Source organism: Porites lutea, chromosome 1 (genome assembly GCF_958299795.1).
Source record: "Porites lutea chromosome 1, jaPorLute2.1, whole genome shotgun sequence".
Lineage (NCBI taxonomy): Eukaryota > Metazoa > Cnidaria > Anthozoa > Scleractinia > Poritidae > Porites > Porites lutea.
The window spans coordinates 7,019,400-7,031,305 of NC_133201.1; the positions used below are offsets into that span (position 1 = coordinate 7,019,400).

The 11,906-nt window shown below is 40.8% G+C and overlaps 1 protein-coding gene across 1 annotated transcript; it reads left to right on the top strand.

Moving 5' to 3' along the window:
• Positions 1-332: 332 nt before the first annotated feature.
• LOC140943902 (uncharacterized) lies at positions 333-11,602 on the top strand. Its single transcript, XM_073393017.1, has 7 exons — positions 333-465; positions 4,837-5,162; positions 6,003-8,212; positions 8,815-8,942; positions 9,500-9,620; positions 10,057-10,139; positions 10,760-11,602. Exons 3-7 carry the CDS (start codon positions 6,035-6,037, stop codon positions 10,809-10,811), a joined length of 2,562 nt encoding a protein of 853 aa, XP_073249118.1. The 5' UTR covers positions 333-465; positions 4,837-5,162; positions 6,003-6,034; the 3' UTR covers positions 10,812-11,602.
• The last annotated feature ends 304 nt before the right edge of the window (positions 11,603-11,906 follow it).

An 11,906-nucleotide genomic window follows, 5' to 3' on the forward strand; every position in this document is an offset into this window, starting at 1 on the left:
TCTATTTTAGGAGTGTAATAATTACTCTATTCGGATAGTGCACATTGATAAAAACATTCCTTTCACAGTCCGTTCATGTCGATGCTTTTCTCTACCAAAAAAGGCAAATGAAGGAAACTGAGGGGTAAATAACAAAAACAAAACAAATTTAAAGATTTCAATGTTCAAAACGAATAAGTCAAACCAAGAAACCATAGTTAACTGAACATACCCCGACACGGTTACTGCGCACGTCTATGGTACATTGTATGTCCTCATACACCAAGTTGCTACCCTCGCTAGGGGACCATCAGCTGACCGCAAAGCCTGAGGACTTTAGGTATGATTCCTCTTCACTGTGGCAGGCGTTGTAAACAACACGAAAGCAATATTTTATGTTGTACACTTTCTCATTGGAGACCAGAGCTTCTCTCGTGTAAACGCTTCTTGACTACTAACAGAGGGGTGCAAGAACTCATCCCAATTGTAAGCTGCGCCGTTTTCAGTTCTCACGGCTAGAACTTGTTCTTCTCTAATTAGTTGAACTCATATCGCCCCGATACAGCCCTGTTTATCTGTAGCTTTAATAAGCGCATAAATTTGTTTTGGGAGATTATCTTCATGCCTCACCGATCCATTCCCGAATACCCTGTTTTTGAAGGTATTAATGTTTCACTTTTAAACTGTCCCTAACTGCCACTGAGCCTTCACGAATTTTATGCTGACGTCCGCGTTGTCGATGTAAGTTGATGTAGATAATTTTCAGCTTCATCTTAACGAAAGCGTGTCATATCAATAATCCGGATTTGCGTGGTAACGGTACTAGCGCGTTTGAGCAACTTGACGATGACGACGGCAGAAACGAGAAACCAAAAAACAGCGTTGCATCAAAACCTAATTGAAATGTGCTTCGGTTAGCATATCGTGATTCTCTACGTGAAAGCGAAGCGACCGCGTGACCTTTAAACGTGACCATATAAATGTTAGTTAAAAACACCTGGATGAGTGACGTTATATCGGTAAAATCAGACAATGAAATGAAATGTACCTGCAAATTGAGATCAGTGCAACACAGTGAAGAACGTATGCATCTGACGCAATACAACTCACATTGACAAACGTCGATCTCTGTCAACAACAGTCCTATTCATGACTCGGCTACTATTCCGTTTAGGATTTTTTGAGTTGGCATTTTCACACTTCGCCCCTCTAAAGGGCCATATTGTTCGAATTCTTGAGTGGACGCATTTGCAGAACTTTTAATTAAAAACGCTCTGGATGACCTAAAACAATTAGAAAGTGACCTGGAATTAAGATGCGTGTCACGCTCGACCTTGCGCAGTATTTCGCAATTCATTACATAGCCTCCCACGCGGTCAAGTTCGTCTGTTTTTAATGGATAAAGGACAACAGCAGTTTCTTGCGAAACCTTACTTGGATAATGGTATTTACCATCAACGAGTATTTTAGCCTGCGTAGCTGGCGGTATTGTGTAATAGTCGAGTGAGATTTGGCGGCGGAGCGGTTGTAATATGGTCGAGTGAACACACGGCTCCGCCGACAAAACTTTAATCTCGCACCCACACTATACCGCCAGCTACGCAGGCTACGAGTATTTCTGATAATGCTGGCGACATTTCTGATAATTGCTGATACAGTTACCAAGGAAAAAGCGCCAAACTGATTTGAGGGGATTCCCATATGGATGAGCACTAGTCGAGCCGACGTGTAACGTGAGGTAATCCGGGCTTTGGTAGTCTCCTTCGCAGCCGCTTGGGCTGGAGTCCCGAGCAGCTGCGAAGGAGACTAGGACTTTGGGCGTTCATACGAGTTATGCCAAACTAGATCAGGATGATCTACATGTACTGTCACAAGATGTGTTTTTGCTTGTTTCGAAAATACTTCGGTTTTTAGTCACTGATTTGAACCGTATTTATTGTTCATGGCCCAGCCCCGGCTGTAAAAGAACTTGAAATGCAAGTAGCAAATCAGTTTTACGTAGTTTTTGATAAGCGCTCGATAAATGGACATGCAGAACAGTCATTGGGTCCGGACAATTATCGAGCTATGCGAGCTATGGGAAAAAATAGAGTTTTATGAAATTGTGAATACATGAAAAATGTTTCGTGCTTAGTTCTGAGGTTTTGCTGATGGGTGATTTGCAGAATCACGCAGTATTCAGTGAGTATTGATCGACTCTGACTGATTAGGGTTAAGCGCTCATTTTACTGACAAGGGTTAATCCGTAAAGCACTGGCTTTACGGATTAGGTTTAAGCGCTGTTTAGGAATAAAGACGTTTTTTAAGGATTAGGGTTAAGCGCTTTTTGGCGTTAAACACTCATTTAAGGTTAGCTTTCGGTTATTTTTTTCGTATTACTTCTTTTTTGATTTTTTTCGATTTCTCTTTCGCATGGCTCACATGGCTCGCCCTGTGTCCTAACTCCAGTCAATTATCGATTGGGTAACGCTATCTATAAGGACACTAAGACTAGGAGCGATCTGCTTACCACGTGTGTCGCACGAGGCTGCACAAAAAGCCGTGTTTAAACACTTTGTCCGGCTCACGTCTTTTAGGAATGCTTAAGAAAAGTTAAGAGTTAACATTTTTAAGGGTATTTAAAAATACTCCAAAGGAGGTATTACAGAGCGTTTGGGTGGCAGAGCAACGTGCATGATGAAAAGGATCTGCTACAGCTAACTACAACTAGTAAACTACGAAGTCTATAACTTGAACGGCTACTTTCTCTCTGGCGGTTTTAATCCGGGCTTTAAATTTCAGTCAATTCCAGCTGCGCCCAGCACCTCCCCCGGCTACTACGGGGCATTTGCAAATTTTGCGCTGGCCAGGGGCCGGGCATTTGCCCGGTTTGTCGATACCGAGCTCGAAATCCACCCATGCTCGGTCTTCATTGACGGTCTTCGATCAGTAATCGAGCTCGAGTTCCGATTACAATACCGTGGCCTATTATGCAAAATTTAACTTTCCGTGTCTGAAGGACTAGACAATCTATTTGTGCCTTGGTAGTATAAAACCAAAGAAGAAAAAAAGGCCATGTACAGTTTGCTATTTGTGAGTTTGTTTTGCGAAGTGGTCCTCGGAGTTTAGAAACTTTCTTGGATCAGAAAGACTTATGTGCGTTATGAAGGTCTATGAGGGGGGAAGTCATTAAGTGAATATCGCGCGTGAGGACATTTGACATCCATTCTGCATAGCGGGATAACTAATAATTTTTGATTGTAGTAAGTATGATGGTCTGTTAGAGAAGTATGTTTTGTTGACTGACCTAATTATGATTTTATTCTAATGTAACAAGACATCCCACCCGTGGAAAGCACGTGCGACGGTGCGAGCCGATCGAGGTTGATATTTTAAAAATAATACATGCAGCCGATCTCGTTTCTCTTCAATGCAAACCGTATGTTCAAAATGGATGGAAACCTAACACGCAGAATTTGTAACATTACTTTCCAGTGGAGCAATGGTACAATTTTGAATAGAGGATGTCGCAGAGGAGCTCTGCAACGTGACAATGTTATTGTTTCAAAGGAGAAAAAAGGAACAAAAACTTCTAAATAGTATTCATATCGAAACAACAAAAAAAAAGATTTACACAATTATGACACAACACTTACCTGAATAAACTCCATCGCTTCACATGGGTCTCATATAAGTGGGTGTCATGATATTGCACAATGTCATTATCTTCTTTCGCAGCATTACATCTATATGAAAGACAGCCAAAAAGGTTCGTTCTACCGAACAAAACATTTCGTAAAACTGAAATTCATGTCTAGGCATTTTCTTGGGAAACACTTTGGATCTCAAGGGACGGGGATGATGGAATAGGGGCAAAATCAAAACCCCAAAAAATCCCTAGGGCTTCCAAAAAACCACTGGACCAAAAATAAATCCCCAAAAATCCCTTAAATCGGATCCAATCGAAAATTTCAAACCTCGGGTTTTGGCAAAGAAAAACAATCCTTCGATCACCCCTGTCACTGGAAATCAGGAGTACTCCCCGGGGCTAGTGTGTTGCAGCAATGTGTGCGGTGCTCTAATTGGGACTACGTGGCACATTTATCAGCGGCGGGTTAGACAGTAATAAGAACGAAATGCCAGGGCCGATGTTGTTCAAAGCTTGGTTAAGGTTGAGCCAGGTTTAGTGCGCAATTTGAATTCGATTAGCAAATTCATTTTAATTCTTTTTGTTTACAATTTGATGATTGGTTGCTCTAAAAAGAATAGGGAAGACTATCCAAGAAAATGCTTTTGAGCAAAAGAAAAAAAACCCGGACTCAAATTTAACCCTGGGTTAGCGCTAATCGGTCTTCGAACAACTGGACCCTGGTGAATAACAAAAGGTATAGGTCTCATCCAGACCACAGGTTGTAAAACGATGCTCTGTTTATTTTCCAAGTGAAAGTTAAAGTAGATAATGTTGATGATGGTGATGATAATGATAGAGATCAAATGTTAAAGATGATAGTGGTGATGGTAGTAGTATTGATGATGATGACGACGCTGACGTTAATCATGATGATTGTTTGTATAACGAGGGGCTACAAATGGGTGGATTCATCATTCAATCAGCAAAAAAAAAGTTTCAGTTAGGTTTTTGTTTTCAATACCACTTTTAAGTAAGTTATCTTAAGACACAAATATTTGTAACCAATGGAAAAAATGCAAGACCAGAAAATGAATTCTATCATTTGCCGAAGCATCTCCAAGGAAAATATATTGTTTTAGGTCCTTTATAAGACACCAACCGTTCTTTCTTTTAATTTGAGGATCCTTCAGTTTTAACTTTGTTAATTCGGTTCTTTTAATAGAATTTATTTTGTTCATATTTTGTAGTCACTGAGACTATAATCAAAAGAGAAGTACCATTAAGCTGAAAGGAGGGGCTTAGTATTCTCCAAGGACAACGGAGCAAGCATCCCACCAGGGGGCCGAATTTGTTGCCAAAAGAGAACCTTTTGGTCAACAAACTAGTTGCGAAGAACGACCGATCAGTAATGGTGTTTGTTTCAGTGAAAGAGCAGTTTCCGAAAACTACCATGTACTGAAAGCTGAATATGGCCGAGTTCTGTTTGAGAGAGACCAGGCGCACAGAACTTTACAAATCGCAAATTTCCAGCGTACATCTGTGCTTAAGCAACGGAGAAATAATGGAACTTATGGTATGGAATTTTTTCCATTTTCGATAACCGTAGTTTTTCATCCCTATATCTACTTCAGGGTTGTTTAACAACTATACAAACATAAAACTGACGCCTGCACAATTTTTAACACCCGAAGACATATAATTATAAAAACAGAATGTTTACCAAGGAATATCTATATTACGCTTTGTGGTTATAGACCCACATCGCTCCCAAAGCACAGTTGTTATGGATTCTGACAGAGAGTCGTATATCAGTCTACGATACATTTGCTGGGAAGCTGACTTGAGAACCCACTTTGTTGTAACTTGTAAGACATACCTGCCAGGTTGAACACTTTTTATACACACGCATGTACTTTGTGGGCCTTTTCGGCTTCTTCACAACTTTCTGCTTCTAAATTATTGAATGGATGTATGTAAAAAAAAAAAAAGAGTTGCTCTGATAGCCGGTTAAATAGTTGCCTATACTATAGTGAACTCATGCCGCATGAAGCTCAAACTGAAGTTTGATATTTATCTTAAACTGTTTAATAGGCTCTCACCACTGCACCACCATTGCTCCCCAAGGGTGGCGAAATATATAATGATATGCTGTTTGGTTTAAGTCAAGGCTTTTGCTAAGACTTCAAGTTGTCGGATATATGCAATCATTAGGTGGGGATTTAAACAACAAGTTCACTTGGTCGTCATTTCCTTTTGCTGCCCATGAAAGTAGCCGGGGGTCATACGTAGTGTCCAGACTGATGATACCCCTTACTGATATCCCTGCGTTTTAAGTCATTCGCTGGTTCAGTATATTTGCTGGTTTTATTGCCGTTATTGCCTGTTAAACCTCACTCATTTCTCTTCCTTGCAGGGGCTGCCGATAATTCAACCAGAGAAGACAAAATGTGTGATGAACATGACACATCGGAACAATACTATTTACCGAGGTCCACGAAAGTATGCAAAAGAAAGCCCCACTTACGACAACAAATTAACCGCAGTAAATCTCACAGCAACAAACCTACATCTCCGCCTCTTGTTAATCGGCATACAAATTATTTCAGTCTAACAGGGGATGGTTGCTATGAGAATGGTCATGAAGATATTGACGGAGTAGAAGAAGATAAAAATTCTAGTCACACGAGCAGAGTTCTTGTAGATAGTGTTGCACATGCAGATTTTTCCTTTGATGAAGACAACGGTAACAGTGATAATGCTGTCGGCGAAAGTAACGGAAGTGAAAACAAAGATGGATACTGCATCCTGAATGGCGACAGCAGTAAGGATGCTGAATTTCAAACTGGTGGTGCTAATGAACTAGGCGATAGGCACGGGCACGATGTTGATGGCAATGATGACGCTAACATAGGCAATGGTAATGCTGACCACGATGATGATAATGATGGAGCCAATGCTGGTTCTACTGTTGAAAATGACGATGACAGTGATGAAGATGGTGACAATGACTACAGAGGATGTGACAACCATCACCACCCCCACCACCACTGTGCTCGTGACGAACATAGTGATGGTGGGGGTGGTGATGGTAATAAAGATAGCAGTGGTGACAGAGCTGATGTTAAAGACGATAGTATCCATGGAAAGTTTATCAGGGATAGCAATTTTGATAATGAAGATAAAAATGATGCTGCTGCTGATGATGATGATTACAATGTGACCAAACCAAGCTCGTTACCTGTTGACAGCATTGCACCAGGGAAAAGTATTAAAGATATTAAATTAGCCACCAAGGAAATAAATGTTAGCCTATCAGTTAACACTGGCTTAGGTGACCAAGTCAAATCTCGGACAATCGGGATTACAGCGGTGGACAACAATGGTAACAAAAAGCCACCTGGGGCTAGAGCGAAAACGGTGCTTACGAGTAATGAGTACACTGCAAAGGTACCCACGACGAATTATACACCAAACCTAGAACCGAAGACTTCGTCACTGAGGTTACCTCGAGTAAATGGGGCGGAATTAAATTACTTTTACAATAGCAGAATACCATCCCTAGATGCGACAGGTATCAATCAAAATTTTCTTGCGCGACATACGACAGATCAAAGTCTACAACATGCCTCACAGCCTAGTGATTTTAAACTAACGAGAGAATTGACTTCACTTACGGATTGGCCCGTATGGAGTCTACCACCTCCTGCAATGACTGAAACAAATGATTTGAGACATCGATGGCCTCAGTCAAGTGTACTGCACCCTTCCGTCGTCAGTTATCAAACTGGGAGACAAAGTAACTGGAATGATGAGCCACCTGCATTAGGGTTACCTAGAGTAAAATCGCCTGCGCCCGTGGTAGGTCCCAACGTCACTACACCAGTCACGGAGTTGCAGCCTTCTGCAAGTGTAACATCTCAGAGTTTACCTTCATACAGCTATCAATCCAGTGTGTTGCCTGAAAATTTGCAAGAACGTTTCATGGAGCCTTCCATACCCAATGTCGTTCCAGAAAACCAAGAAAATGTTCGTCCTATCATTTTATCTGCTTCAAGAAGAGAAGAGCAGAGAACTGGTACTGAGGCATTATCGCCGGAGTTCCCGGATGACCCCTCACTTGCCGCACTTGAACGCAAGGTGGCGGAGGCATGCGCAGTAGTTGAAAGGGTTATGAGAGAACGGGAAGAAAGAACAAAAGCGCAGCGTGAGGCAGCGCGAAAGAAAAGAGAGATAAGAAAACAAAGAGAAAGAGAGGCAAGAGAAATGAGAGAAAGAGAAGAAAGAGAAAGGAAAGAAAGAGAAGAAAGAGAAAGGGAAGAGAGAAAAATGAGAGGAAGACAAGAGAGAGAAATAAGGGAAAGAGAAGAAAGAGACAGGAGAGAAAACATAGAAAATGAAGACAGGGATGGAAGGTGGTTTGGGGGAGAACGGGCGCCTGTCCAAGAGAGCCCGCGATGGCAGTGCGAGCATTATCAGCGGCGTTGCCTTGTGAAGTTTCCTTGCTGTGGGATATTCTACCCGTGTCACCGCTGTCACAATACATCGGGGGCGTGTGATACTGATGACAGGAAGGCAAATAATGCGACGCATGTCAAGTGTGGCATATGTGGACACGAAGAAGAGGTAAGTAGCTTTTTTGTTCTTACGGTTATTCCAATGAATTGCTTTGCGCATTCTTGCTGCGCATAAATACACCCTTGATTATCGCGCACATGAAAAATAGCGGCTTTTGCTGTAAGGTTGGAGTTCGCCAGAGGTAAATCTTCATTTATCTCTTAAACGAGTATGCCCTCCTATCATTTTCTTTCCTTTATCAAATTGAGCGGCAACTTTCTTTCTGTAGGAGTTAGACAAATTGCGGGGCGAAAACAATGGTCAGAAATTTTCTTGTACTTGTAAATATAGTTAAAGTGATGTTGTAAGGAATTTAAGGTGCTGCTGCTCCTAAACGATAATTTAACGCTCCTCCCTCCACCACCGTTGTTGTCTCCATAATATTATCAAAAGCCTGGTTAAGTGGACAACTAATCGGCAAAGTTTGACAGAATTCTGTTTCAGAGGAATGACCTTTTAAAGGAAAGATCAGGAGGATATGTACTTTTGTAAGAGAGCCTATCACTTAGTGTACAACTGACAGTGTTTCATACTCTACTTCAAGTTATTTTATGACTTGTCAAAACTAACTGTTCATTTTCTGTCTCTCTCTCTTCTTTTGTAAAATTTAGATCAATGAGGGAAGTCATCATTGCAGCAGCTGCGGCGAACAAATGTCAGCGTATTTCTGTTTCATATGCAAACATTTTACCGGGGTGGAAAAGAACCCATTTCACTGCGATAAATGTGGTATTTGCCGGTAAGTTATTGCAGATAAGGAGTAGATAATTATTCAGTTATAACCATTTTTAAACCATTCCTTTAGCTCCCTCCTTTAGACGTCGATTCAGAAAGAACACAAAATTTGCCATCTCTTCTTAAAGAACCCAGGCTACATTCTGAGGACACAAGAGACAGGTTGAGACAAATTCAGTTTTTCTTCGTGGTTGCGGTTAGTTTTGCAGAGGCGTTGGTTGATGGTCTGAAAAACCGAAGGACGTGATACGATTGCATTTTAAAATAAACTTTCTAGCTTTGGTATTGTGTTGTTGATAGTTATTTAAAACTGCAGTATTCTGGATGAACGTTTCAAAAAACTAAGTCTAGATACGACTTCACTGAGTAGGGTGCATAATAGGGACATGGGCGTGCAAATTTGATATGATGGCATTGGAAATTAATACTTCTCTTCAGGAGAAAAATTAAGGACGATTTGGAAACATAAGGATTTAATGGCTCTGTAAGGGTTTCATTTACTTAAAGCTGAAGAAAATCTATCAATCTTTCAGAATCCTTTATGTTTTTTGTCTTGAACAGAATCCACAAGGACAAATCGTTTCACTGTGATGTTTGCAACGTGTGTCTGGACAAACGGCTTGAAGGGAAACATAAGTGCAGGCCAGATTCTGGACACGACGAGTGTTGTATATGCTTAGAGGTAGGTGAAGACTTACTATTTTTCACCAAGAAGACTTGATTACATGTACATCCGCGACAGTTATGCATCTGTCGAATAGTGAAACTTTTATTGTTGCTTAACTTTTATGAAGTTGACAAGGGAGGTGGAAGTAAATGACCTCTAGGGACTAAAGATCCTGTTGTTGATATGGTGGAACATCAGTGATGTTCCACTGCATCGAGCTTTAGATTTTTATAATTGATAGCTTAATACCGACTACAAATAAAACCTTTCTTTCTGAGGTACCAAACCTTCATGTGCTTCTAACAGATAGTTTTGACAAACCCAGTTTGCACAGTAGCAAAGAATAGTGTGCTGACATATACATGCGTTTTGTTCACTGAGAGCAAGCTAGATGAAACGGGACGACGCATGTTTACGTTGTAATTAAATCAACTTTGTATATTCTTCACAGGATGCGTTCAGCGGTTGTCAGATCCTGCCATGCTCTCATAAGGTCCATAAAGAGTGTGCCATTGCCATGATTCAGAACGGAGTGTAAGTGTCCAACAGAAGTAGATGAACAAATGATAAATAATAATGATTTATAGAATATCTACATGATGCCGCTTTGGCGGCCATTTCCAATTGAATTTGAATCTGGAAATGTAGTTTTTGAGGAGATGGAAAAACCAGAGTGCCAAGAAAAAAAAAACAAAACCAATAGAAGGGCGTGCACCAAAACTCAACTCCCTCTAGCGGCTTACAAGTGCTTTTACCACTGCGCACCCCCTGCACGGCAGAGCCGGGGGTCGGGAGGGGTTGTGCGGATTTAGCCTTTCTCTACTATTTCCAAAAAGACAGAAAGACAGTCTGTTCTAGGCTAAAAGATAGTGCAGTGAAAAGTGATGCAAAAATTGCGCGGGGTCTGGGGAGAGATGGGCTCCAGATCGCGCGCGTCTTATTTTTCGTTTGACGTCCCTACTATCTAAAAGGCTGGCCAAGCTAACAGACGCAAAGACAGACAGACGGACACTTTATTTCAACACGGAGTTTCTTCAACTTTCTTTTTTGGACTTACAGAGAGGAAACTCTCCGCAACTTCTTCCATTTCAAGCCCGAGACCGAAGTGTTTGAGATAATTTATTTTCTTATGTTTGCTTCTTTCTGTTTTTCAGACGAAACTGTCCGGTATGCCGCCATCCTTTGTTTAACCAAGACTCACAATAGAGATAGAGAACCAAAGAACCAGTGACCGTTCAGGAAGAACCTGGATTTTGAAAGACTTCTGTTAGTGCAGTTGCCAAGATGCGAATTGTACGATTATGAGGAGAAAAAGGCAGTTTATTTGTTGTCAGAACAATGTCATGTTAAAAGTTGGATTTACTTTTACAAAAGCAAAGTGGATACAAAGTTTCATGGTTATCCTAAAAAGTCCATTATTCAAAATACAGGCCGTTATCAGGTCCTATCAATACTTTAACCTATAATGAGTTGTTGTTTACTCAGTGGCTTGTAGACTCAAAATAAAAAGGATCAGTTCCTAGGGACATCAGTTGCAGCAGCCAAGAAAATTGGCAAAACAGTAGAGCAAAGACCTCAAGAAAACCTTAAGCGCCTTTCCTGTTTACCGCAAACGTACAACTCAAAGCTAAGCAAACAACGCAGTCCGCCTTGAGCAAAGGCATGACTTTATCAATTTAAGCAAGGAGCATAGCTCAGGAAACAAACAAATAAATAAAAATAGATAAAGAAGGAATCGTTAAGTTAATGTTTCGTGGAAACACTTACGCTCTTTATTGTTTTTGGTACGTTGCGTTTTTTCAACTTTGGTTTTATTGGTTGAAGGTAGGCAAAAGCCATACTAAATTGAATGATTATCTCGCTTAATTATCACTTTGTGGCTCTAGGTTTTAGTTCAAACTATTTGGACTATAATACCAGGGTATCTTAACAAGTTTAAATTTACAAATGTATTTCAGTTTTTATTACAGTAAATATAATTGATGTTGAAAATCGTATGAGATTTTTATTCATTGAAATATATTTTTGCGCCCTTTTATAAGAAGATTAAGACATCTCTACCTTACAGGCACTGGTTTCTCCGGGGCCGCATTTTACGGTACGAAGAAAGAGAAACGCATCGTAGTGTCCGGCCTGAAGAAACCACTGCTCGCAGGGTATTAAAGGTATATCTAAAGCACCTACTATAGCAGTCTTGGCGACAACTTTATTCAGCCTAGCCTGCGGACACAGGCGTATTTCCGGTCGTCGCTTCTCTTCACTCGAACAGTAACAATTAATTCACTTGTCTGTATTACATGT